The sequence below is a fragment of the Danio rerio genome, chromosome 1, assembly GCF_049306965.1.
Source record: "Danio rerio strain Tuebingen ecotype United States chromosome 1, GRCz12tu, whole genome shotgun sequence".
Classification (NCBI taxonomy): Eukaryota; Metazoa; Chordata; class Actinopteri; order Cypriniformes; family Danionidae; genus Danio; species Danio rerio.
In genome coordinates, this window is record NC_133176.1 from 2,444,203 (window position 1) to 2,468,095 (window position 23,893).

A 23,893-nucleotide genomic window follows, 5' to 3' on the forward strand; every position below is an offset into this window, starting at 1 on the left:
GAGCCCTTCCAGCCGCAACCAATCGCTGGGAAACATCCACACACACACTCATACACTATGGACAATTTAGCCTACCCAGTTCACCATGTCTTTGAACTGTGGGGGAAACCGGAGCACCCGGAGGAAACCACAATGCTGGATTATTTACATCCAAATTGGGTAAAATATGGACTAACCCAAACATTGGTTTAAATTTGGTCCCATTAATTTAATTCAAAATTCCAGCAGTTGGGTTAGTTCCTATTGCATCCAGAATTGTATAGTGTGTCATTCATTCATTTTCCTTCAGCTTAGTTCCTTCGTCCAGGAGTAACCACAACGGATTGAACCACCAACTATTTCAGCATATGTTTTACACAGCGGATGCCCTTCCAGTTGCAACTAAACCCTAGCAAACACCCAAGCACACTGATTCACACACATATACGGCCAATTTAGTTCATCAATTCCTCTATAGCGCATGTGTTTGGACTAGGGGAAACCGAAGCACCCAGGAGAAACCCACGCCAACACGGGGAGAACATGCAAACTCCACACAGAAACGCCAACTGACCCAGTCGGGACTCGAACCAGCAACCTTCTTGCTGTGAGGCAACAGTGCCAACCACTGAGCCACAGTATCTAATAAAGCACAAAAAGTGTAGTGTTACTAGTATTTATCATTTAAAAATAAATGAATAATTAACTAAAAGCAAACTCTGGGCATTCAAATGCTTGAATAAATGACATTAAAACATCTAAAAATAACCCTATAATAAATTCAATAAAAATATCAAGACCAAATAAATGCATGAATCAATAAATAAATCTATTTAAAGACATTTTAACAAAGAGACTGCATGAAAACCCAAAGGCTGATCGTCATGACAAAGGCTGAGCACGTGCACTGTCAGATCCGTCTCATCAGGTTTCACAGCTTCCACTAGAGGGCATCGCTCGGGTCTAAAATTAGGGGGTGACATGATAGTTTCCATGACAACACATTTATAGGCTAGAGCCCACAGCTTGTAAATAAAATGCAAGATATTTTTAGCTCTCCTCCTTTGAAGATGCGGTCTCCAGCAGGCGCTGGTTCAACAGCACCGGTCAATTTCCATCAGCAACACACGCCATCCATGAGATTAATCCCTCTAATGAGGATAATCCCGAACAACAGCAAGAGAAGACAATATTCGTCATGAAATAAGATCTCACAAAAACAGGAACCCTCAAATGAGTGTATGCTGGGAATCCTTATTCACTGATGAATTAATGTAAACCATATAATCTGATTCAGTGAATTATTATTTAATGCTGCACTAATCATGAATAATGAGAAACATTACAAAGCAGGTCAGGATTTTTTTGTACTGATTAACAAGCTTGCGATCGCTTTTTACAACACAAGTACAATCACAAGACCCTGATAATACATTAATTTTATCTAGACACATTTTATCCAGGTTACTCTGACCTCATGCAGCAGTATTATTGCATCATTTTGATCTCTTTATGATCTTCTCAGTATTTCCAGTAGGGCTTAGTGATGGGAAGTTCGGATCATTTTACTGACTCGGATCTTTGAGTCTCGTTCATCAAGATGAACGAATCTTTTTTCGAGTCATTTCGTTCATTTGGTTCAATTTGCCAAAATATTATTAAAATGTTACGAATTGCTTCCAAACACATCTACAACTAGCCCAAAAGGTTGATTGCACGATAAATAAGTCATAAATAGAATATAAGAAGGAGAAAATAATAATTCAATGTTTACCTGCGCTTTTGTCTATAATGGTATTGTTGTCTCTTTGCTCAGCTCATCTCTGTCTTCAAATGTCAGGGGTTCATTCACGTTACACTGACAGTCACATTAATCTTAATCAATGCACAGTCTAAGCCGATAGGAGCATAATCATTCGTTCATCACATGACAGAATGACTCAAACCCGAGGAGTCGAGAGATGAACGGTTCAATTCATTTTCCGGCTCTAAACGCGTATGATTGGCTCGTGATGAACGAGTGACTCAGACCCGATAGAGGACTCGACAGGTGAGCGGATCAATTATTTTTCCGGCTCTCAACGCATATGATTGGCTTCTGCCAATGTGATGAAGACTTGAAATTAACGATACCACCTGCACAAGTGTGCGCAAGCGTGGATGAACGAATCACTCCCTGAGAGGACTCGTAGTTCTCGAGTCATATTGAAGACTCGTTCAAAAAGAACGAATCGTTCATGAACGACCCATCACTAGTCGGGCTGCATGACATTGGAAATTTTTTTTATTCGTCTATTCATTCATTTTCTTTTCAGCTTAGTCCCTTTATTAATCAGGGGTCGCCACAGCGGAATGAACCGCCAACTTATCCAGCACATGTTTCACGCAGCAGATGCCCCTCCAGCTGCAACCCATCACTGGGAAACACCCATACACTCTCATTCACACCCATACACTACGGTTAATTTAGTTTATTCAATTCCCCTATAGCACATGTGTTTGGACTGAGGGGGGAACCGGAGCACCCGAAGGAAACCCACGCCAGCACAGGGAGAACTTGCTAAATTAACACAGAAACACCAACTGTACCAGACGGGACTCGAACCTGCAACCTTCTTGACCTTCTTCTTCTTGCTAAGTATAAATTGTAACTATAAACAGGGACACCGCTAGGGGTGGGAAAGTTTTGGGGCCCCCAGAGTTTTGGGGCCCCCACAGTTTTGGGACACCCAGAGATATTATTAGGAGCTCACAGCACTCACTTTTGTCCGCGACCCATCCACCAAGAGATTGAATGTTTTGGAGTGGCCATCACAAAGCCCTGAACTCAATCCTATAGGAAATTTGTGGGCAGAGTTGAAAAAGCTTGTGCAAGCAAGACAGCCAACAAATCTGACTCCATTACACCAACTCTGTCAGGAGGAATTGGCCAAAATTCATGCAAACTATTGTGAGAAGCTTGTGGAAGGAGACCCAAAACATTTGACCAAAGTTGTACAGTTTAAAAGCAAAGCTACAAAAATACCAAGGAAATGTGTGTCAACTTTTGACCATCTAGAAATTAATATTTAAAAAAAACTCTCAAAAAATGTCTCTCATTATTCTGGCATTTAGCAAATGCAAATAATTTAGGTAATTCTAACGGATCTAAAATAGTAAACGTTTAGTATGATTTACCATTAGACATTTTTTAAAAGGTTATGTGTTTTTTTTAGAGTGTATGTAAACTTCTGGTCTCTACGGTATAAATAACATTGTTTTCTATGGGATTTTGTATGGTGAGAGTCAAACAAATAGTTTTAATGTAATTAATTACATATTTAATTACATAAAATTACATAAAATGTAATACTATTATAATAATGTAATGTCACATAATAATGAATTAAAATAACATATTATTCAAAATAAAATTCTTATTATATTATATATTACAAAATAAAATTTTACTACATCTGCACAAATTTGTCCACCACACCGATCATCAAGCAGTCCAGCAGTCAAATTTTAATAAATAAATTAGTTGTTAATTAATTGGAATAAAAACTAAAGATTTAAAATGTAGAGATTGCATTAAGATAAAATGTAGAAAAGACTCTGAGTGATATATAAAAAACAGCTAAAAAAACACAAATGAAATAAAAGTAGAAGGAATATAGATGCCCCTAACATAAGACAGTGATCTCTAAAAGCTTGATCAAACCTGTAGACCATCTTAGATCTGTAGTAAACCAGTGACCGGCTGGACATGAGCTGACTAATGACCGGCTAGAAACCAGCTGCCACAGCTCCAGGCTTAACCTGGATATTCCAACAGGGTCTTAATGTTGAATGTACAGTCTAAAGGTCTCATTTCACAGATTAAAATCAAAGACGCCGGCTTCTGCTCTCTGATAGAGGAAAGCCACTGGTGGGCATTTTTCTCCAGCGTGATCAAAGTTCAGAGGTGAAAGTCTGTACTGTTCTGTTCTCCCGCGGCTCTTCTTCCCCGTAGACCCCGCCTCTTTTCCTCCGCGTTACCATGACGATCCGTGCATACGTCATACTGAAAAACCGCACTATATATAAGCTTTGAATGAACTGACTGTAACGCGGCTCGGATGCGTGTCTGGGTGGTACTACGCGTCCGGCGGTGACCAAGGAGAGAATACATTTGAAAAAGCCCCAAAAAGAGAGGAAACGGGATCGGGGACTTTTAATTTGTTGTTTTGAAAGAAAGCTCGGATTTGTTTTATTTTTTGGGAATTCCCAGGTGGTCGATTTTAATCAAAAGCAGCAAAATGGGACGAGGAGTAAGTGTAAACCCAATTGTTGATTCACTTTTTATATCGGTTTGTCCAGTTCTGTGTTTGAACGCAGTGTTTTTAAAGTAACCACAAGATGATCAACTGGTAAACGGCTTCTCGCCGTTCTAGACTTCCGCAGTTTTCATATTCAAATGAGTTTTAAATGAATGAAATGTGCGCAGATGTTCATCTAAACTACTTGTGAAGTCTGTTTTCGATAGTGGAGCAACAGGTTTTCCAGTCTGTGGCTTTAAAAGGGAGTCAAACTCCATTTTAAGACGTTCCTCGATCACTAGAAAGATTTGAGGAATGTAGCAGACACTAAACTTCCTCTATGGCCGCGGTGTTACACGGCCTGTTTGTCTAAGCAGATATAGTTGAAATCTCGTGACTTTTACACTGTAAAACTGAAGTAATCATGTGTGTCGCAATTGAGCTGCTAAGCAGTTCTTATGAGGGGGAAAACAAACTTAAAGCTCTTTATCTATTGCTACAGAACATAACTAGGCTGCCCGACAACGTGTTTCAGTGCTAATACATTGCTACACTTCAACCGCGTAAACCTGAATAAACACGCGTAAGTTAGCTGAAAAATACGCGATACAAACGCGTTTACTTGATGTTTTTAAAATATTGAAACACTTATAACTAGTTTTAAGTATATATAAACACACAACTTGTTGTTTTAAACCTGTTGTTTTAGAATATTTTAACTATTTAATGGCGTGCTCGTGCAGCGTTGCGTATGTGGTTCATGTTTAGTCTCTGACCGAGTAATACGTAGAAAACCGTGTCAAACGTAGGGTGTAGTCTGATACTATAAAGTTGACTCGAGGTAGAGGAGTAGTTATCATCTTGTCTATTTGTCATGGTTATCTTGTAGTGGAGGTTCAAAATAAACATGGGAGTCGTCTTGCTTTCTCCCTCAAAAAAAAAAAAAAACTCACGTCTTGTGTTTTGCGTCGATATATTGATTATCGTAATTATGATTATATTCTGGAACTGATCTCGTTTAGATCCAAATATCGGGTTTTTTTGTTTCCCAATGTCTCCATTTGACGTTCAGTCAGTCATAATCTTATGATTTGCTTCCTGTAGGGTTCATTAACTCCTAATAGGACTCCAGTATGCGGTGGCATTGCGTAAGAGCCGAACACCACTCCCTAATGTGTGGCTCTGAGCGCCAGTGTAAATGTAAATTATGCATTCAGTTCCAGGGTATTTCATGTGATGGAGAGCAAACAGCCATCCGCATGTTTCATCTTGGTTTGGTGCATTGAGCTACGCCCCCAGCCCCATCAAATCCCACCGCAGTGGGGCATATGTCTCGCCTCTGCAGATGCACTCATGTTTGTGTGCATGGGGCTGATAAGAAAAAAAAAAAACAAGATCATTTAACCTATTTTGCAATGCTGTCAATTTCTTGGTGTTTTTGCTATTTTAGAACTGGATTACCTTTTGTTTTAAGTAGTATTGCATTGCTATTCCTTATTTAAAGACAATTCATGCATAGATTTAAGGATATTCATAAAAACAGTAGCTCCACAGTGCGCCTTTTGGGCTTTAATGCACAAAAGTTGGTGTTTTTGGACTGGCATCAGGTGTTGACCACAGCCGTGTACTCGCTCTGAGTGTGTACATAAGCTAAGACTGTCACTCCGTGTCTGAAGGGGTTTAACATTCTTTCCATTCATCAGTCAGTATGTGTTAGTGAAACCTTTTGTCATTGACAATGCCATCTGACAGAGCCTAACCACCCCTCCTCACCGAGCCAGACGGGCTGTCTCAGAGCCCCCTTACCTTTTTTGGTGCAGTGAACTATGAGATAGTTGCATGCCGCTACTTCCATACAGTTGCTTTTCTACCACCAGTGGAGAAATCAATAGAGAATGCATGCATGCCTGATATATTAGAAATGCACTTGTGTTTGAAAGCATCACAACGTTTTTAAAATAGGTCAATTTTGGGAATCGTAATATCTTGATATTAATAAATATAAATATGTCTTGATATTAATAAATATGATACGTAATAAATATGTTTTTATGAATACTGTTTTAGATGACTTCTTAAATGTAAATGTTGGTTAGTTGTTGCTTTGAAACATCTGACAAATGGATAATACCAATATATTTGGAAGTTTTCCCCAAAAACGAATATTTCCACACTCTTTACTCTTCCCCCATGTTGTTTTAAACTTGGTTTATTCCTTCTTTTTCAGTTGAACGCAGATATTTGTTTAAATGCTAGTTGATTTATAGTTGCATTGACTAAAATATACATAAAATCACTATGGAAGTCAATGTCAACCAGCATTCTTCAAAATAACTTATTCAAAACCATATCAAATTAAATTTGTTGGGTGAACTATCCCTTTAAGCTCAGATTCAGATGTAAACTAGATGTGCTTTACTTTTTGGACCCCACTGTTTGCTTTCTATCCAAGCTCTATAAACTGCACTAAGCTTATAAAAAAGCTAATTGCCCTGTGACTGGTGTGGAGGAGTTTGTACAGCATGTTTTCTTTTCACCTTCCCCTGTTCACTCGCCCCTTCTGAAACAAAGAGAGTTGGGTCTGACACGTGACTCAACCCATTCCCGGGTCTAGAGGTGTGGCTCTGTTTCCAATGGCAACAGGGCAAAGTCCCAGTATGAGAGGGCTGATATGCCTGAGTGAACCGGTTTTGGCTCACGTGTAATTTGGTAGCATTCAGATGGAATATTCTCTCAAAATTGTGATTATTTATGAGGGTGCTCTGCCATGGTTGATTTATTTCCCGCTTTCTTTCAGCCTTGTGACATTTTCCACATGCATGTGCAAGATGTTGAAGGTGCTCATGTGCGTATTAGACCCGATGAGTAAGCGTTTGCGCGTACGCAGGAGAGAAAGTGTGCTTAAAGTAGCTGTCAAGTTCAGTCAGGCACTACGGGTGTCAAGTTCTCTGTTTATGTCCACTTTTAGCATCTGTTGCTTGCAGATTTATATCAGGACATGGGAAACAAAAATTACGATTTTAGACCGAGATAAATGCCTTGTATCTTTTTAAAATGACTTGAAGTCATCAACTCCTTTTCTAAAACTTTTGTTTTTACTATCAACAAGTGAAAGTTCAAAATGAAACAATCTGTAAAATTTGTTAATGCACTTTGTTGTAGGTTAGATATTTGCCCAAACTATACAGACCTTTCATGGTCAAACATGCCGTGCTATGGCACTGTTTTACTTTTCAGTTAGTTGAAAAACATTTCTTGGGACGTTTAAAGCATAAATTCTAACAAAGAGCCTATTGATTGCTTTTGTCCTTACAAAGTGACGCACTTGATTCAAATGCAAACTATCAATCAAACGTTCCACACTATAGTGATTAAGGGCATACTCACATTAGGGACAGTTGCCTTGAAGCACGCCAAAGCGCAATGGTCAACCAACCCCCCCTTTCCGCCTGCACTCCAATTGCATTTTTACCTACCGGACCTGAGTGCGCTTACATCATCGATGCGACTTATTTTCAGGAAGAGAAGCGCTCTCGCTGAGCACAGTAGATATTGCTTTAGTTTTATAGTTTTGTATTATTTTTAGTCGTTTGGGATACAGTGATGCGCTGTCAGATATTTTGCCGAACAGATCCAACACTTTTGACACTCATAAATGATCATAAAAGTATTCGTGCTGCAGGTATTTGGAGGTTTACTGAAGGTGTAGCTGACGTGCAGCGAGAGGTTTACGTCTTTAATAAAATTAAGGTATATGCAGGAATCCTAAAGGAAATTTCAATACCTTTGTAGGACTTTTTAAAGACCTCGGAATATTTTAAGACCTCATCGCCACTTCGTTCTAATCAGCATCAAACCTTTAACTTAATAAACAGTTGCTAATAAACAGTTGTAGTTAAATGAATCAATGGAGTACAACCGTGCAACAGAACTCAGATAGGCTCGGAAGAAACAAAGCTTGCTTTTTTTCAGCTACAGGTTTCAGCTACTGTTACTAGTCTTTCGCCAACCAGGAGTACGCAAACTTGCATGTTCCCATTTTGCCGTCTGTCTAGCTCTATGGTTTTGCTACATGTGGAGAACAGCACATCATCTTCCTACGTTTTTCGCAAATTATGTGACATCACCCAAATGGATGAGCTTGGCTGGACTTGCCCCGACCCGAACCAATCATGGGGATCGAGTATGCGGTTGTTAATATTAGGAGGAAGATAAATGTATTTATGATGTTAGGGAGTCAAACTTTGGCCAACGCTTCAACAAAATTTAAGACCTCGCAAAACGTTATTAAGACTTCCTAATACCTTTTAAAGGCCTTCATTTTCTCATAATTGATCTATCAACTTTTAATACTTTTTAAGACACTGCAGACTCCCTGAAACTACGACAGTTTGCGTTTATTAAAAATTAAGAATAATTAATAAATCCATATCAAACAGTCCCTTGAAACTGATGTTGCGTCTTCAATTTCGAGCTCAGGCGTGCTTTGCACTCACACTTAAAGCGTACCGTGCCAAAGCCCAAGTGAACCAAGTTCTGGCACACCTCCTTCAACCGGGCCAGGGCCGGCCAACAGAACTCGCACTTCTCAAACGAATCAGGAAACGTGCCTTGGCACAGTTCGGATAGCATAGTGTGAGTGTGCTCTTATCTAACAGCTCACGTGCATTCAAGACGAGTCATCTAAGGTATTCAAAGAAAGCCGTCATGATGATAAGAAGTGTTATGTAAGAGTAGTAGAGGTCACTTGGTTAATTGCCCTTCTAGTTAAATGTTAATTACTACACATTGTCCATTGGGTCATGCAATATGCACTCAGTTAACTGTTGTAAATATTTAATATATTTATATGCAAGTTCTCAGAACAAGTTGAGCAATGCCAGAATTTGTTACCTATTATTGTGCAAATTAATGCTGTAAACATGCTTTTTAGGACATATTATAGTGTTATACCTTGCACAACAGATTTAATGGTAGTTTTTGCTTGCTTCTCCATAGGAAGGCCGAGAACAATATGAGCTGGCAGCCACCTCAGAGCAGGGGGGCAAGAAGTCAAAGTCCAAGGGCAAGAAAGAGAAGGATAAAGACATGGATGAACTCAAAAAAGAAGTGGACTTGGTGAGTTAGTTTATGAGCATAAATCCTATAATGGCTATCGTAACTTTTGATAGGATGGTAAAATGCTGTTTTTATTACATCTTTGTAGGACGATCACAAACTGTCCCTGGATGAGCTCACCAGGAAATATAACACTGATTTGACAAGGGTAAGACTGTATTGGATGAACAGCTTTGGAAATGTAAGTCTCAGTTTGGATCTTCATTATCTAACCCATCACTTTATCTAGGGATTGTCAGGCACTCGTGCTAAGGAGATCTTGGCACGTGATGGACCCAACGCTTTGACTCCACCTCCCACAACCCCAGAATGGGTCAAGTTCTGCAAGCAGCTCTTTGGAGGATTCTCAACTCTCCTGTGGATTGGAGCCATCCTTTGTTTTCTTGCCTACGGCATCCTGGCGGCCTCTGAGGAGGAGCCTGCCAATGATAATGTAAGGAGAAAACCCTGTTTGTGTGTCTTAAGGATTTGCCTTCTTAAGATCATGTTGTTTTAGCACCAATCCTAACATCTCCTTCATTGTCTTGCACAGTTGTATCTGGGTATTGTGCTTTCTGCTGTCGTGATGATCACTGGATGCTTCTCGTACTATCAAGAAGCCAAGAGCTCCAAGATCATGGACTCTTTCAAGAATTTGGTTCCCCAGGTACTTATTGATATTATATTGCATAGATTGTTTTATAAGTGTTATATTTTCCTGACTCTGACGAATGTGAATTCCCACTTTGTCTTATAGCAAGCCTTGGTTATCCGTGATGGTGAGAAGAAGAACATCAACGCTGAAGAAGTTGCTGTCGGAGATCTTGTGGAAGTCAAAGGTGGTGACAGAATTCCTGCTGATTTGCGTATCATTTCTGCTCATGGATGCAAGGTAAAGTGTTATTAACAAGTCATGCTGGATTGGCTTGTTCATTGTGCACAAGCATTTACAAATAATTGTTGTCTTCCTAGGTGGACAACTCCTCCCTCACTGGAGAATCTGAACCCCAGACTCGTACTCCTGACTTTTCCAATGATAACCCACTGGAGACCAGGAACATTGCGTTCTTCTCTACCAACTGTGTTGAAGGTACAAAAAGAGGTCTTTTGGGGATTAAGCATGGTGTTAATCAACAGTAGATGTTTTCATTGCCTTATGCTTTACATCTAGGTACTGCCAGAGGAATTGTCATCAACACTGGTGACCGCACAGTCATGGGTCGCATCGCCACTCTCGCTTCTGGCCTTGAAGTTGGTCGCACCCCCATCTCTATTGAGATCGAGCACTTCATCCACATCATCACTGGTGTAGCTGTCTTCCTGGGTGTGTCCTTCTTCATCCTCTCCCTCATCCTTGGGTACAGTTGGTTGGAGGCTGTCATCTTCCTGATTGGTATCATTGTTGCGAATGTACCAGAGGGTCTCTTGGCTACTGTAACTGTAAGTGTCAGAGGAATTGCTACAGATTTAGTTAAATTTAGTTCTACACGTAGACAAACCTCATTCTTGTCGTGTTCAGGTGTGTTTGACTCTCACCGCCAAACGAATGGCAAAGAAGAACTGCCTGGTGAAGAATCTTGAAGCTGTGGAGACTCTTGGCTCGACCTCCACCATCTGCTCTGACAAGACTGGAACTTTGACCCAGAACCGGATGACCGTCGCTCACATGTGGTTCGACAACCAGATTCATGAAGCAGACACCACAGAGAACCAGAGTGGAACGTCTTTTGACAGGAGCTCTGCTACTTGGGCCGCCCTCGCTCGTGTTGCTGGCCTCTGCAACCGCGCCGTCTTCCTTGCTGAGCAAGAAAACATCCCAATTCTTAAGGTCTGTGTTTATGCGTTGTCTGTCAAAAGATTTACCGGTCCTTGCAGTGTATGGAGAAGTAGTTTTTCATCTTGCGCCCTGTTCACACAAATACGTGTATTTTCAAAACCACATTTTTTTCTATATTGTTTGTCCACACGAAAATGAAGTGTCAGATGACTAAAACCAAAACCATCTGACAACTCTGGCCAGGGTGAAGATTTTCCAAAACTCAGGTTGTAGTGTCCACACGACCACTCAGCACCCAAAGTCCTCAATGATGTCAGAATGTGCACTGTGTTTTCCTTTCTGATTGGCCAATATGGTTTGGTTCACACCAAACGCGGAAGATGCAATTGAGGCAAATTCCATACATTTACAGCAACTGATCGAAATTTATGCTCAATTTCGATTATCGAATCAAAAAATAGAATCGTTGATGCTGCCACGCCCCCATGTCACGTCAGCTTGGCTTGCCAAGTGGGAAAAAAACAGGCTTGTTGAAGTGCTTGTTAAACTGCAGACGCAGGAGACCCGTCGACAGAGCTTAAACCCTCTCCTCTTTCAATGAAGTCGCCGGTGTGGAAGCATTTTGGATTTCCAGTGAGTTATGTTGACAACGTTCATGTTGTGGACCAAAAAAAAAAAAAAACACAGTTTGCAAGCTCTGCTATGTACGTATTAGTTTTCGTCCGATAGACAACACCGGCATCGCGATCCTTCGCCCCGCCCCCGTTGCAAATCCGCTTGCGAAAAGTACACACTCAGGCCCTGTTTACACTGTCTTTGTTTTTAAATGGCATTTTAGAACGACAATGATTTGACATCCACAGTGGCGTGTAGCATTTCTGAGCAGCCCTCCTTCCTCTCTACCTCTGAAAATGCACATCACGTGACCACACAGACACACACACACACACACAGCCATGCGCTCAAGACAGCAGGTCCAGGCAGTCAGAGGACTGCTTCAATCTTTCACTCACTTGTACTTAGTCATTTTAGCGAACACTTCAGAAACTGTTGGCTGGTTCTTGTTGTTTGTGCATCTTTTTTACCGACGCCATTATAACGACACAGATCACTGCCTATTCACGAGTCCCGCAGAAAAAGTGATTGACAGGTGGTAATTATGTGTGTAACGTGCCTTTATTTATTTACTGTATGATTTGTTTATGGGTAAAACGAAGACCATCCAGGTCAGGTAGTTTAAACTGTAGGCTACAAATAATTAATTCGTTATTAATTAATTAATTATTCATAATCGAAAATCGAATCAAACCATGACTTTAGAATCGAAAATGTAATCGAATCGAGGATTTGGAGGATCGTGACACGCTTACTCACAACTTTAGCACCACAAGAGCGTAATCCGCCTCTGTTCTCTTGTCTGCATTGAATTATATGCAATGTACTCGCACAAATGCTTAGTTTTGCATTTTTTGTTAACCCTAAATAAAAGGCTTTTATTGCCACCCGTTGGTTTGATGTGCCCTTAACATGCATTACTGTGCATTTTTGCAGACGGAGAATCTTTTTAAAACTAAAATGAAGTAGGGGAAAACTCTGTTTACAAAAATACCTGTGTATGTGTGGCTTTATTGACACGATCAGAGTTGTTTACTACATGCTAGCCATGTCTGTTTGTGCTTAGTTCAGCTGTTTGCCTCCAAGGACTCTCTGAGCCCCTTAAGCTCCCTGGAGCCTCTGACTGAAACTGTTTTTTTTTTGTAAACACCTTCCAATTTTGGCCCATTCTGACTTGTTTTGTAATGGGACTAATTTGTTGGACCATTTCCTCAAGTTAAATGGCACACATTACCGCGCCTTGCGTTTCCTGGAACATCTTAGCAGTATTAAAAAAGGCCACAGATCAAGTGTTTGTTGGACATTCGTTTTAAGGCCATTCTTTGTTCTTACACTTTCCTGTTTCCTCTCAGAGAGACGTGGCTGGTGACGCTTCTGAATCCGCCCTGCTGAAGTGTATCGAGCTCTGCTGTGGATCGGTGAAAGAAATGAGAGAAAAATATAACAAGATTTCAGAGATCCCATTCAACTCCACCAACAAATACCAGGTATAACTGTCTTTGGCTTAGGATGTCACTTTAAAATTTACCAGTGTACACAGAATGAAACGTCATTGCATTGGCTAGGCAGTTTTAAAAATAACAATAGCGACTTTGACTTTGGATGAATATCAGATTTCTAATAGCTTCTTTTTGTGAATCTCCTTTTTTAGCTCTCCATCCACCAGAACCCCAACAGCAATAACACTGAAAGCAAACACCTGCTAGTAATGAAAGGCGCTCCTGAGAGGATCCTGGACCGGTGCTCCTCTATTTTAATCCAAGGAAAAGAGCAGCCTTTGGATGATGAGATGAAGGATGCTTTCCAGAATGCCTACCTGGAACTTGGTGGTCTTGGAGAGAGAGTACTGGGTGAGTACTGGCATTGCTATACTACGCATTTCCATGCGACGCGTTCCTTCAACGTGTTGTTTCTCCACAGGATTCTGCCACTTCAATCTTCCCGATGAACAGTTTCCTGAGGACTTCCAGTTCGATACTGAAGAAGTGAACTTCCCCACTGAGAACCTGTGCTTTATTGGCCTCATGTCCATGATTGATCCTCCTCGTGCCGCTGTACCAGATGCTGTGGGCAAATGCAGGAGCGCTGGAATCAAGGTATGATTTAAAAACTGCTCATCTTAAAGAAACAGAAATGCATTGGCTACAAATTAAAAATCTCTTTTCTAGGTTATCATGGTTACCGGTGACCATCCAATCACAGCCAAGGCCATTGCCAAGGGGGTGGGTATCATCTCAGAGGGCAATGAAACTGTTGAAGACATCGCTGCTCGCTTGAACATCCCTATTAATGAGGTCAACCCAAGGTAATTGGTTCCTCTTCTTCAATTCGAATGTTTTCTTGCTGGATATTTATAGTGTCTAGCTTTTAATTCCATTTAATGTGCAACATGTAATCACTGTCAAGCCTCTCTCATCTTAAAAAATGTGAAATTTTAAAGATTACTAGACAACATTTTTATACTCTTTGTTGGGTGTTTTTAAATGGGTATCTTCAGGTAGAATTTAAAGTTATCAAATTGAGCTGAAAAACCATGTCTTATATTATTAAATGTATATGTTTGTCATTTTTATTTATGTATTCAGTATAACTTCTAATTGAAATATTAAGTTTTTTAATCTATATTGATCTTGCCATGCCAAACGTTGCTGATGTGGCAATAAATAAACAAGCTTAAACCCAATTAATTGGCTTTTTAAAGGGATGCCAAAGCTTGCGTGATCCACGGTGGAGACCTGAAGGATCTGAGCCCTGAGCAATTAGACGATGTCTTGAAACACCACACTGAAATAGTGTTTGCCAGAACGTCTCCTCAACAGAAGCTGATTATCGTTGAAGGCTGCCAGAGACAGGTTAGTTGCCTTTACACTCTCAGATCAATCAAGTCTTCACCAGGCTGTCTTGATAAGATAAATGGTAAGTACTTTACCTGGCTGGTGCAATACACCATGATTCCAGCATCAACCTCTGCCCAATCTGAAATGGAAAGTTTTACATGATTAGGATTAACTGTAGATTAGTGACTCAGCATGACACAACAGCAGTAGAAACCAAAAGAGCATGTAATTTATTTATTAAGCACGTTTACAAACACAAAGTGGTGTACAATACCTATGATAAGATTAGAGAGAAGAAACTTCACAACATAACTAATAGACGAGACTGTACACATTCAAATTAATGCTCTGAAATACAACTAAGACAAGTTTGGTTTGGACAAGACTTTGGACGTGTCACAACACTGGCTTACATTCATTTGCGTTTATCCACAGGGTGCCATTGTAGCCGTAACCGGTGATGGTGTCAATGATTCTCCAGCTCTGAAGAAGGCTGACATTGGTGTGGCTATGGGTATTGCTGGATCTGACGTATCCAAACAGGCTGCTGACATGATCCTTCTGGACGACAACTTTGCCTCAATTGTCACTGGAGTAGAAGAAGGTATGTCATATTTTGGGAACTTGCTTTGACTGAATAATTCTGAAGAGTCAAATCTCAAACATATCTTCCATATGTTTAGGTCGTCTGATCTTCGACAACTTAAAGAAGTCCATTGCCTACACACTGACCAGTAACATCCCCGAGATCACCCCTTTCCTTCTGTTCATCATTGCTAATATTCCTCTACCTTTGGGCACCGTCACCATTCTCTGTATTGATCTGGGTACCGACATGGTAAGCACTGCATTTGATTGGTTCTATTTAATAGCTGGTTGGTGAGGTTAATAAATGATATTGTCCTGTTATCGTCAAGGTTCCTGCCATCTCATTGGCCTATGAAGCTGCCGAGAGTGACATCATGAAGCGTCAACCCAGAAACCCCAAAACAGACAAACTTGTGAATGAGAGGCTCATTAGCATAGCCTACGGTCAGATCGGTAAGCATCTCAGATGCTCTATTAAAGGCATGGTTCACCCAAAAACTCGTCGTTTACTCAACCTTCTCTGGTCACTATTTGACTTTCTTTCTGCTGTTGAACACCGAAGAAGATATTGTAAAGAAATCTGGAACCATTTAACCATTGACTTCCATAGTAGGATTAACAAATACTATTGAAGTCAATGGTTGGTTTCTCTTCTTTCTTCAAAATACCATATTTAAAAGGTTCCCAATTGAAGTTGGGTAAATCTTTCATTTTTGGGTGGACTTGATCTGTTGGTGTTCACCAGGTGTGTACTGTAGACTTTGAGGATTGAATCCCAATGCTTCTGCTTTCCCCACAGGTATGATTCAAGCTCTGGCTGGGTTCTTCACATATTTTGTCATCTTGGCTGAAAATGGCTTCCTACCATCATCACTGCTGGGCATTCGAGTGTTTTGGGATGACAAATACGTCAACGATCTGGAGGACAGTTATGGCCAGCAATGGGTGAGTGTTGTCAATCATCCAATAAGCAGATGACATCTCTGCTTGTCCAGCATCTAATCTGAATATTGTGTTCCTGGCCATCCCAGACGTACGAGCAGAGGAAGATTGTGGAGTTCACATGCCACACTGCCTTCTTCACCAGTATAGTGATTGTACAGTGGGCAGATTTGATCATCTGCAAGACCAGAAGAAACTCTGTCTTCCAGCAGGGAATGAAGTAAGTGGATGGGTAATAATTCAGTATGTTTCTGAGCGTCTTGTATCAGAGGTCTTACGTGTTTGCTGTTGTCTTGCAGAAATAAGATTCTAATCTTTGGATTGTTCGAAGAAACCGCTCTTGCAGCTTTCCTGTCCTACTGCCCGGGCATGGACGTAGCCCTCAGAATGTACCCACTTAAGTAAGTCAAGCCTCTTTACCAGTATTTGTTAATCATCTAGACATGTTTTGTTATGACGTTTGGGAATGTTTTTTAACATAAACTGCAAAAAATCCTTTTCTATCTTTGAGTTTTGTCTGGTTTCTTGTCCAAATATCCCAAAAAAAAAATCCTAATTCTCTTTCGGATAAGATGTTAAAGGGCCAGGAAATCCCCTCGTTTCAGCAGGGTGTTTTCACACCTCTACTTTGGAAAAAGTCAGAAAAGTGGGCGTGTCCAGCTCTGTTTAGGGGGGAGTGTCGAAGGAAGAAAAGTGGGAGGGTGTGGGAGTGTCTATTTGGGCACGCGCGAGTTTCAGAGTCAAAATAAACACACAGGAGAAAGTGATGGTGTTTAACCTACATGGACATCTGTAGTCGAATTATTTGCCAAATGATTAAATGTTGGACTTTAACTGCAGTTTGGCTCTTTCATTCAGGGAATTCATTCATGTCCCACGCGACAAACGAGATATTTGATTCGAGGAACTGCTCTAAGCGTGTATTTTTCATGCAATGTTTGATACCGCACGGCGAATGAGAGAAAAAAACCCTCCGCATTTCCCGGAAACTTAGATGCACACGGCAGGTAGCATCAGAAAGTCGCGTGTGTTATTCCGGTCTCAAAATGCGGTAAAAACCCTACACGAGGGTAAAGTTTGGTTGTGGTACTAACATGTTTACACTCGATACGAACAAACTGAATAAACAAAGAGCACTGCTTGCTCACTTACCAAATCTGTAGAGACAGGACAATCACCAGCAACTAGAGCCGCGTCTTTATTAAGAGGAGACTACAAGCGAATCCGGATCTCAGCGTTTGCAGATGAGAACAGCTCTCAGGTAAACAATAATCCTCCTTAGACACGCAAGTTATTGTTGTGGAGCGTCGCGTACACTGTTAATCCACACGTGAGTCTGAGCTCTCACAGAGAGAAAATGAAAACGAAACTTAACTGCAGCAAACTATAAAAGCAACACTTCATGCTTGTTTTGCCATCACAACGTGGCGTCTCTGTCGTCTAAACACTGTGATAGTAATGAATATTAATGAAGTTATACAATAGAGCGCGCTGATTGGTTTGAACCAAGCCTTACTCATGCATTAATGCATCACACTGTAAGACATAATAAGACACACTCTGGCACAGACGTCCAGTCTGCACGCTGGAATACACGCTATTATGTCATGACCGTGACGCAGCTTCAAAAATTTGTTTCAAACCGGAAGTACGAATTTGCTTGAACTAATGCAAAAACAACCAATTTACACTTTTTAGTGAAATATAGGTGTCCTAATAGTGTTTACAGCAGTGTGGGACACATATACCACTGTCAACAGCTCAACACATGTGTTCTGGTGTTTCGTGACCCTTTAAACTGAGGTTGTCACTTTCTGGGGTGATTAAAAATCCCATGGCTCTTCTTGTAAAGAGTAGGGGTGTAACCCTGGTGTCCTGGCCAAATTCCCTTCATTGACCCTTACTGATCATGGCCTCCCAATCATCCCCATCCACCAAATTGGCTATATCACTCCACTTATAGCTTGTGCGTGGTAAGCACACTGGCGCCGTCATATCATCCAAGTGGATGCTGCACACTGGTGGTGGTTTGGAGAGACCCCCCTCATGATTGTGAAGTGCTTTGGGTGTATGGCCATACACGATAAATGCGCTATATAAATACACATTACATATTTCAAGAAGCATGTTCTAGACCAGGGATTCCCAAACTTTTTTTATTCCAGGACCCACCTAGGCAAGTAATTCAATCTTAAGACCCACTATAATATTTTAATGTGGAAAAATGGGTAACAAAAAAAATTTCCATTCAAAGCAGTCAAAAATATATGGCTTTTTGGATTTTGTGATTTGATATGCTCAAAATGAGGCTCAAAGTGCTTTTTGTGGGATGCTGGCTGTAACTGTGATCATTTTTTTGTTGAAAAAGATGCTCTTCTTTTTTTAAGAAGAGAATATGATCAACCTTTGATCAAGCCCCTTGATTATGATCAAGCCCCGTCACATCGCAGTAAACTCCACTGCTGGTGTAGTCATAAGAAACTAAATAGCTTTTTGATCGACAACTACAAGCTGGGAAAACGTCAGATAAATATGCCAACGCAATTAACGTTATTGCTAAACAGATCTAATATTTACACATTTGCTTGAGGAAGGAATGATGGGGGGAGTTGCATTACTATTACTATTTTCCATGACATCTATGCCCTTCCATAACATTAGCTGACGTTAAAACCAACAGATAGCACTATAGCTATTTATTGATTAGCAATCTGTCAACGTTGGGATGTAAAAAATATGGGACAACAAATAACTTCAAATGATAGAATACATAGCAAACATTAGAAAATATTGACAAAAAATAAAAGGTTTAGCCTATTAAAATCAATGGCCTATCCAGAAATTAAATAAAGCTATAAAATCTACTTCACTTTTGATTGTATTTGCATATTGATTAAAGTTACTATAGCTTTAGTGAAGAGCAGCAAATGAATGTCTCATTGTGTTTTGTTTGATTGTGTTTTGTTAATCTAAGAATGCACAGATCTATAATGAAGCATTCGACTACTTTACTAACTTTAGTGCTCATTTAAGAGAAAATTAGTTGTGTTTAAAATTAAGCACCCAGGACGAAGCAAAAAAAACAAAAAAAATAAGCTCTTTTCCGACAGTCCCTTACTGAGAGCTCCACTCTGCACGAGCTCTACCGGCTAAACGCAGATTGCGACGGCTCAAACGGAGCAGTGCTCGTAATGTCGAGCGAAAAAAAAGAAAAAGACAGCTGTGAAACATAACCAGCTTTGTCTTTTTGTAGGAAACACACTTTAGATCTTTTTAGGGTAAGAGGTTTTTGAGTTATTGCCATCAATCGTACTGGTTTTGATTCACCGCAATGTCAATATAGCTGCAGCTATTTGACGTTGCGCGACTCACCTTTGTTCACTGTGCGACCCACAGTTTGAAAACCCCTGTTCTAGACGAGCAAAACGTATTGTTTTATGTCAATTAAGCAAGTTTTCCCTTGAAACCATAGTAATCTGCCAATGTGATTTGCAAAATAATGTTATTTTAAAGTGGAAACAAGATTATCCTCATCATAAGCCATGTCTTTTCAGAAGACTTTTGCTGCATCCCAATTCGCATACTTGTACTACGCCCTAAAAGTATGTACACTATTTTTATAAAGGAAAAATATACACTTTTGAGTGTGTAAGCGATGAGTATGCAAACGTTGGGACATACCACTTCCTTGTTAACAGATCGCTGTGTTGCTTAGTTATGAGCCCTGTCAATCATCCACATTTCTGTCATATTTAATTTCCTATCTTATTGGAGAAGCAGCAGGATAATCTCCCATTCACGAGTCTTTCAAGCTGAGAAATCTCCTCAACTCTTTGGATAATTCTGCATTCAGACATTAATGTCCAAACACGTCTTTATATAAGTTCAGTATTGTTTTTGCATATGAAATATAACACAGAAAACATGATTTTAAATGTTCAAGTTGGCTAGACGGGGTTTAACGTTAAGGATTATTTCCACTGGCCCGACTGGACCAGTGGTTCAGATTTTTACTTGCCCTGCCAAAGTTTTCACTGGCCCCACCAAAAGAAAAAAGTGAATTGCTATTTCTTAGCCACATATTTTAAATAATGTGTCAAAAATAATGTCTGTGAATCTAGAAATGTTTAAAATATTTTGCAGTAAAATATAGCAGTATGGAAAATGTGCATTTATTTTATCGCAAAACAAAAAGTGACTGACTTAAAAATGACGGCAAACCAAGCAAAACATCACTCCATTTTTGAAACCCACATCGTCTTGTACCCATGTCAACAGACGTTTTCTGTTAGCCTCATATTTTGATGTGACGTCAGGTTGCCGTCTCTTTGCTGTACTGGTTTTTACCAGGTTATGGAAAAAAAATAACGTGCTCACAACATCCAATCAGATATAAGAAAACAAAAAGCAATATGGTGTTTACGACATCACAGAGAAGGCAGCATTCAAAGACTTAAAAGAGCAAATAGTTTCTCCATTCTAAGACTGTATTTGCACGCATCTGACAAATAGTCGCAGGCAAATTGAAATTTAGTGACCCGATTGGGCCAGTAACGATTCTGTCTACTGTCCCGAGCATCTCTGACACTAGCCCCGGGCCATTGGGCAGTCCTTATTGTTGAACCCTGCTAGATGTTGATTAACAGTCATACAAACATCTTTACCGAGCCTCTCTACATGACGGTTGGTCTCGAGTGTCTATCATGTTTGTATTTTATTTACACTTTTCACCCACAATTGTAGTTCTATTTTAATTCACGCCCAATGTGCAATGTATTATGGGCAATATCAGCGGTTCGAGTATGGACGGTTCTACTTTTCAAATTTGGACCGGACAGTGTAAGCCATCCGGGAACCTTTGGCATACTCTTTTCAACATACTACGATTTGGGACACACTATATCTATTTTCAAATACTATTTAGGACGGATGGTATGCGAATTGAGAAGCAGCCTCAGGTTTGGATTGTTTGGATCTTTTAAGCTTTAGTGGACTTTAAATGGACGGACTGTATAGTCTCAGGTTTCATTAAATGCCTCATGTAATCTAATAAAGTATAATCAACAAATCTTACAGGTTGCAAACGACTTCTAAATCCACCAAATTAATAAATACATGAAGATCTTATAAATACAAGCCAGGGGTGTCCAGACTCAGTCCTGGGGGCCGGTGTCCTGCAGATTTTGGCTCCAACTTGCCTCAACACACCTGCAGGGAAGTTTCTAGAAAGCCTAGTACAGCTAGGGAGTTTGAGCATGCAAATTCTGCCGTACGGCGCTGCGAAAAGGGGCGATTAGATGTTTACAAAGCAAGCGATTACTCCATATTTTAAATTTCTGTCCAGAGAGGTCATGTTTGATCTTCAATTGGTCTCGCGCAGTCCCATGATGCGATTTCGCAGGTCAGAGTTCACCAAGCTTGAACTATGCAATGCGGCAAACTTTGAAACTTGTCGCATGAGCTTGCGTTTCCGGTCTGATGCATTGACATGCATATCAATGGAAGTCTAAAGTGCAGTGTGACCATGGCTTAACACTGCATTCACTCAGGGCTTCAGCGTCAACGCTTGACAGAGGGCGTGTCTGAAGTTAGGGCTTCAGACAGCAATCGGAGCTGATGCAGCTGCTAAAGATGCTTTGAAGCAAGTAGTGAACAAATGCCAAATTCCTCCGTCAGAGATGAAACCTTTTATCAACGCTTACATTTTAAACTAGTGGCAAAAGGAATGGGATGCATTAGAAAACAATAAATTACATGAAATCCAACCTGAAGTTTCACACAGAATTTTAAGACATTTTAAGAAACGATTTGATCAAGTAGTTTTTACCAGATGTCGTATTGGGCATACGAGAATAACACATGGTTTTTTGCTCCAAGGTGAAAACCCTACTCAGTGTTTGTGCTGCAAAACTCCTCTTACTGTAAAACATATTTTACTGGACTGTCCTGCTTTTACTGATTCCAGAAGGACTTTTTATGAAATGAACTCTTTTAAGGACATTTTTGACAAAGTGAAACCAGAAAAGATTTTAGAATTTTTATCATGTATTAACACAAAAAATCTTATTTAATTTGTTTTATTTTGTTTGTTTTTTAAATTGTATATTGACTGTTGAAAGATTCCTGCCATGAAGATTGCCTTGGTTGCTGACATGGCATTAAATAAAAGATACATTACATTTCAGACAGCAATCGGCTTCTGTCTGAGCTGGTGTATTTGCATACAGCGATCTGATTGGCTGATGCTTCTGTCGGCACTTAAAGTTGGACAAGTCCTAACTTGTTAAGCGCTGCCGACGGATGCACAATGCAGTTCAGCAATGCCTGACGTCACCCATTCAAAGTGAATGGGAAGCATTGATGCTGATGCCCTATGTGAATGGGGCGTAAGAGCTTGATTAGCCTGCCCAGTTGCGTCTGATTGGGTTGGAACTAAACGTTACAGGACACAAGCCCTCCAGGACCGAGTTTGGGCACCCCTGCACTAAGCTGACTCTTGAATTAGTTTAATTCAGCTAAACTTATCACAATAAGCAAATCTGAGAATATCTCTATATAATGATCATTACGCCCATAGAGTTTATGCAACATCCGTTATGTAAAAGCATTGAAAGCGGCTTTTGACTCGTGATTTTCTAATGTAATCAAATTAAGCATCTGTCCTGAACTGGTAAAACCAATTTTGGTTAAATATATGTATTTTTCCAGACCAAATTGGTGGTTCTGCGCCTTCCCCTACTCACTGCTCATCTTTATCTATGATGAAATCAGAAAACTTATCATCCGACGCAGCCCAGGAGGTAAGGGAACATTCACTTGCACCAATGCTCATAATAATAACGATGAGTATTCGTGGAGACAACATGATATAAAGCCATAAATATACACTTAAAAAGTAAAAATATTTCTAATTTTAAGACTTTGGCTGAATCTTTGTATTGTTTCACATTGCGATGCATTCTGGGATTGCTCGCTCAGTCATAAAAGTGTGATAGAACCAACGTTTGACTTAAAATGCTGGCTTTTCTTTCCTCCACTTGATTTAATTGAGTTTTTGTGAACAGAATATGCGCATGCATCCGTCCTGCTCAGCTAATTTGAATCTTGTATTTCTGTCGTAGGTTGGGTGGAGAGGGAGACCTACTATTAAAGCATCCAGTCTGCATCACACAAGTTTATTTGCATGGTTGTCTCGCTGCTCGGAATTTTAACCTCAGTAATTTGGATGTTTTTATATAGGGAATGCTTGATACAAACACTGAGATCGTGAACCAAGACATTGCGTGCCTTGTTTCTGAAGCCGGACCAATTTTATACATGTTTTTAAAAGTGTAATATAAAAATAAACTTGCAGTCAGGTCCCACATTTGTGTCATTTCCTTGTTTAGTTTTTTGATTTACTCATAAGTTGGTTTGTTTTCATCTGGAAAGTGCTCGGAGCTTGAGTGCATGCCCACAATGCCCCTGTTTGTCTGGTGTTTTACCTTTGTAACCCTTATAAAAGTAGACTATTGTAACCATAGTTTGCACCACAATATCAGGGTTGCTATATTTATTGTTACTGCTGAACTAAAAAAATTAATGGAACGACTATAACTTAATGCTAAAAACCATAATAAACGTTAACCTAAATTGAATTTGGTGTAAAAACACTGGTTACAATGGTAAATTAGTATTTATTATTCTGAATGGAGCCTGTGCATAAGTGTCAGAGCTGAGAATGAAAAGGAAACTCTTGCATCCTCTCTGCCAACCTCCTGTCCATTTCAACAGCCTTA

General features: G+C 40.1%; 1 protein-coding gene across 1 annotated transcript; it reads left to right on the plus strand.

The window, feature by feature from the left end:
- The first annotated feature begins 4,083 nt into the window (after positions 1 to 4,083).
- Positions 4,084 to 23,479, plus strand: atp1a1a.1 (ATPase Na+/K+ transporting subunit alpha 1a, tandem duplicate 1). The gene is given in 22 exon segments (NM_131686.1): positions 4,084 to 4,271; positions 9,258 to 9,377; positions 9,466 to 9,525; positions 9,607 to 9,810; positions 9,910 to 10,023; positions 10,114 to 10,248; positions 10,329 to 10,446; positions 10,528 to 10,796; positions 10,876 to 11,184; positions 13,101 to 13,235; positions 13,400 to 13,598; positions 13,669 to 13,844; positions 13,917 to 14,053; positions 14,450 to 14,600; positions 15,021 to 15,189; positions 15,269 to 15,423; positions 15,503 to 15,626; positions 15,973 to 16,118; positions 16,205 to 16,335; positions 16,415 to 16,516; positions 22,824 to 22,915; positions 23,237 to 23,479. Coding segments are annotated over 22 exon segments (3,087 nt in total). The 5' UTR covers positions 4,084 to 4,259; the 3' UTR covers positions 23,266 to 23,479.
- Positions 23,480 to 23,893: the final 414 nt, after the last annotated feature.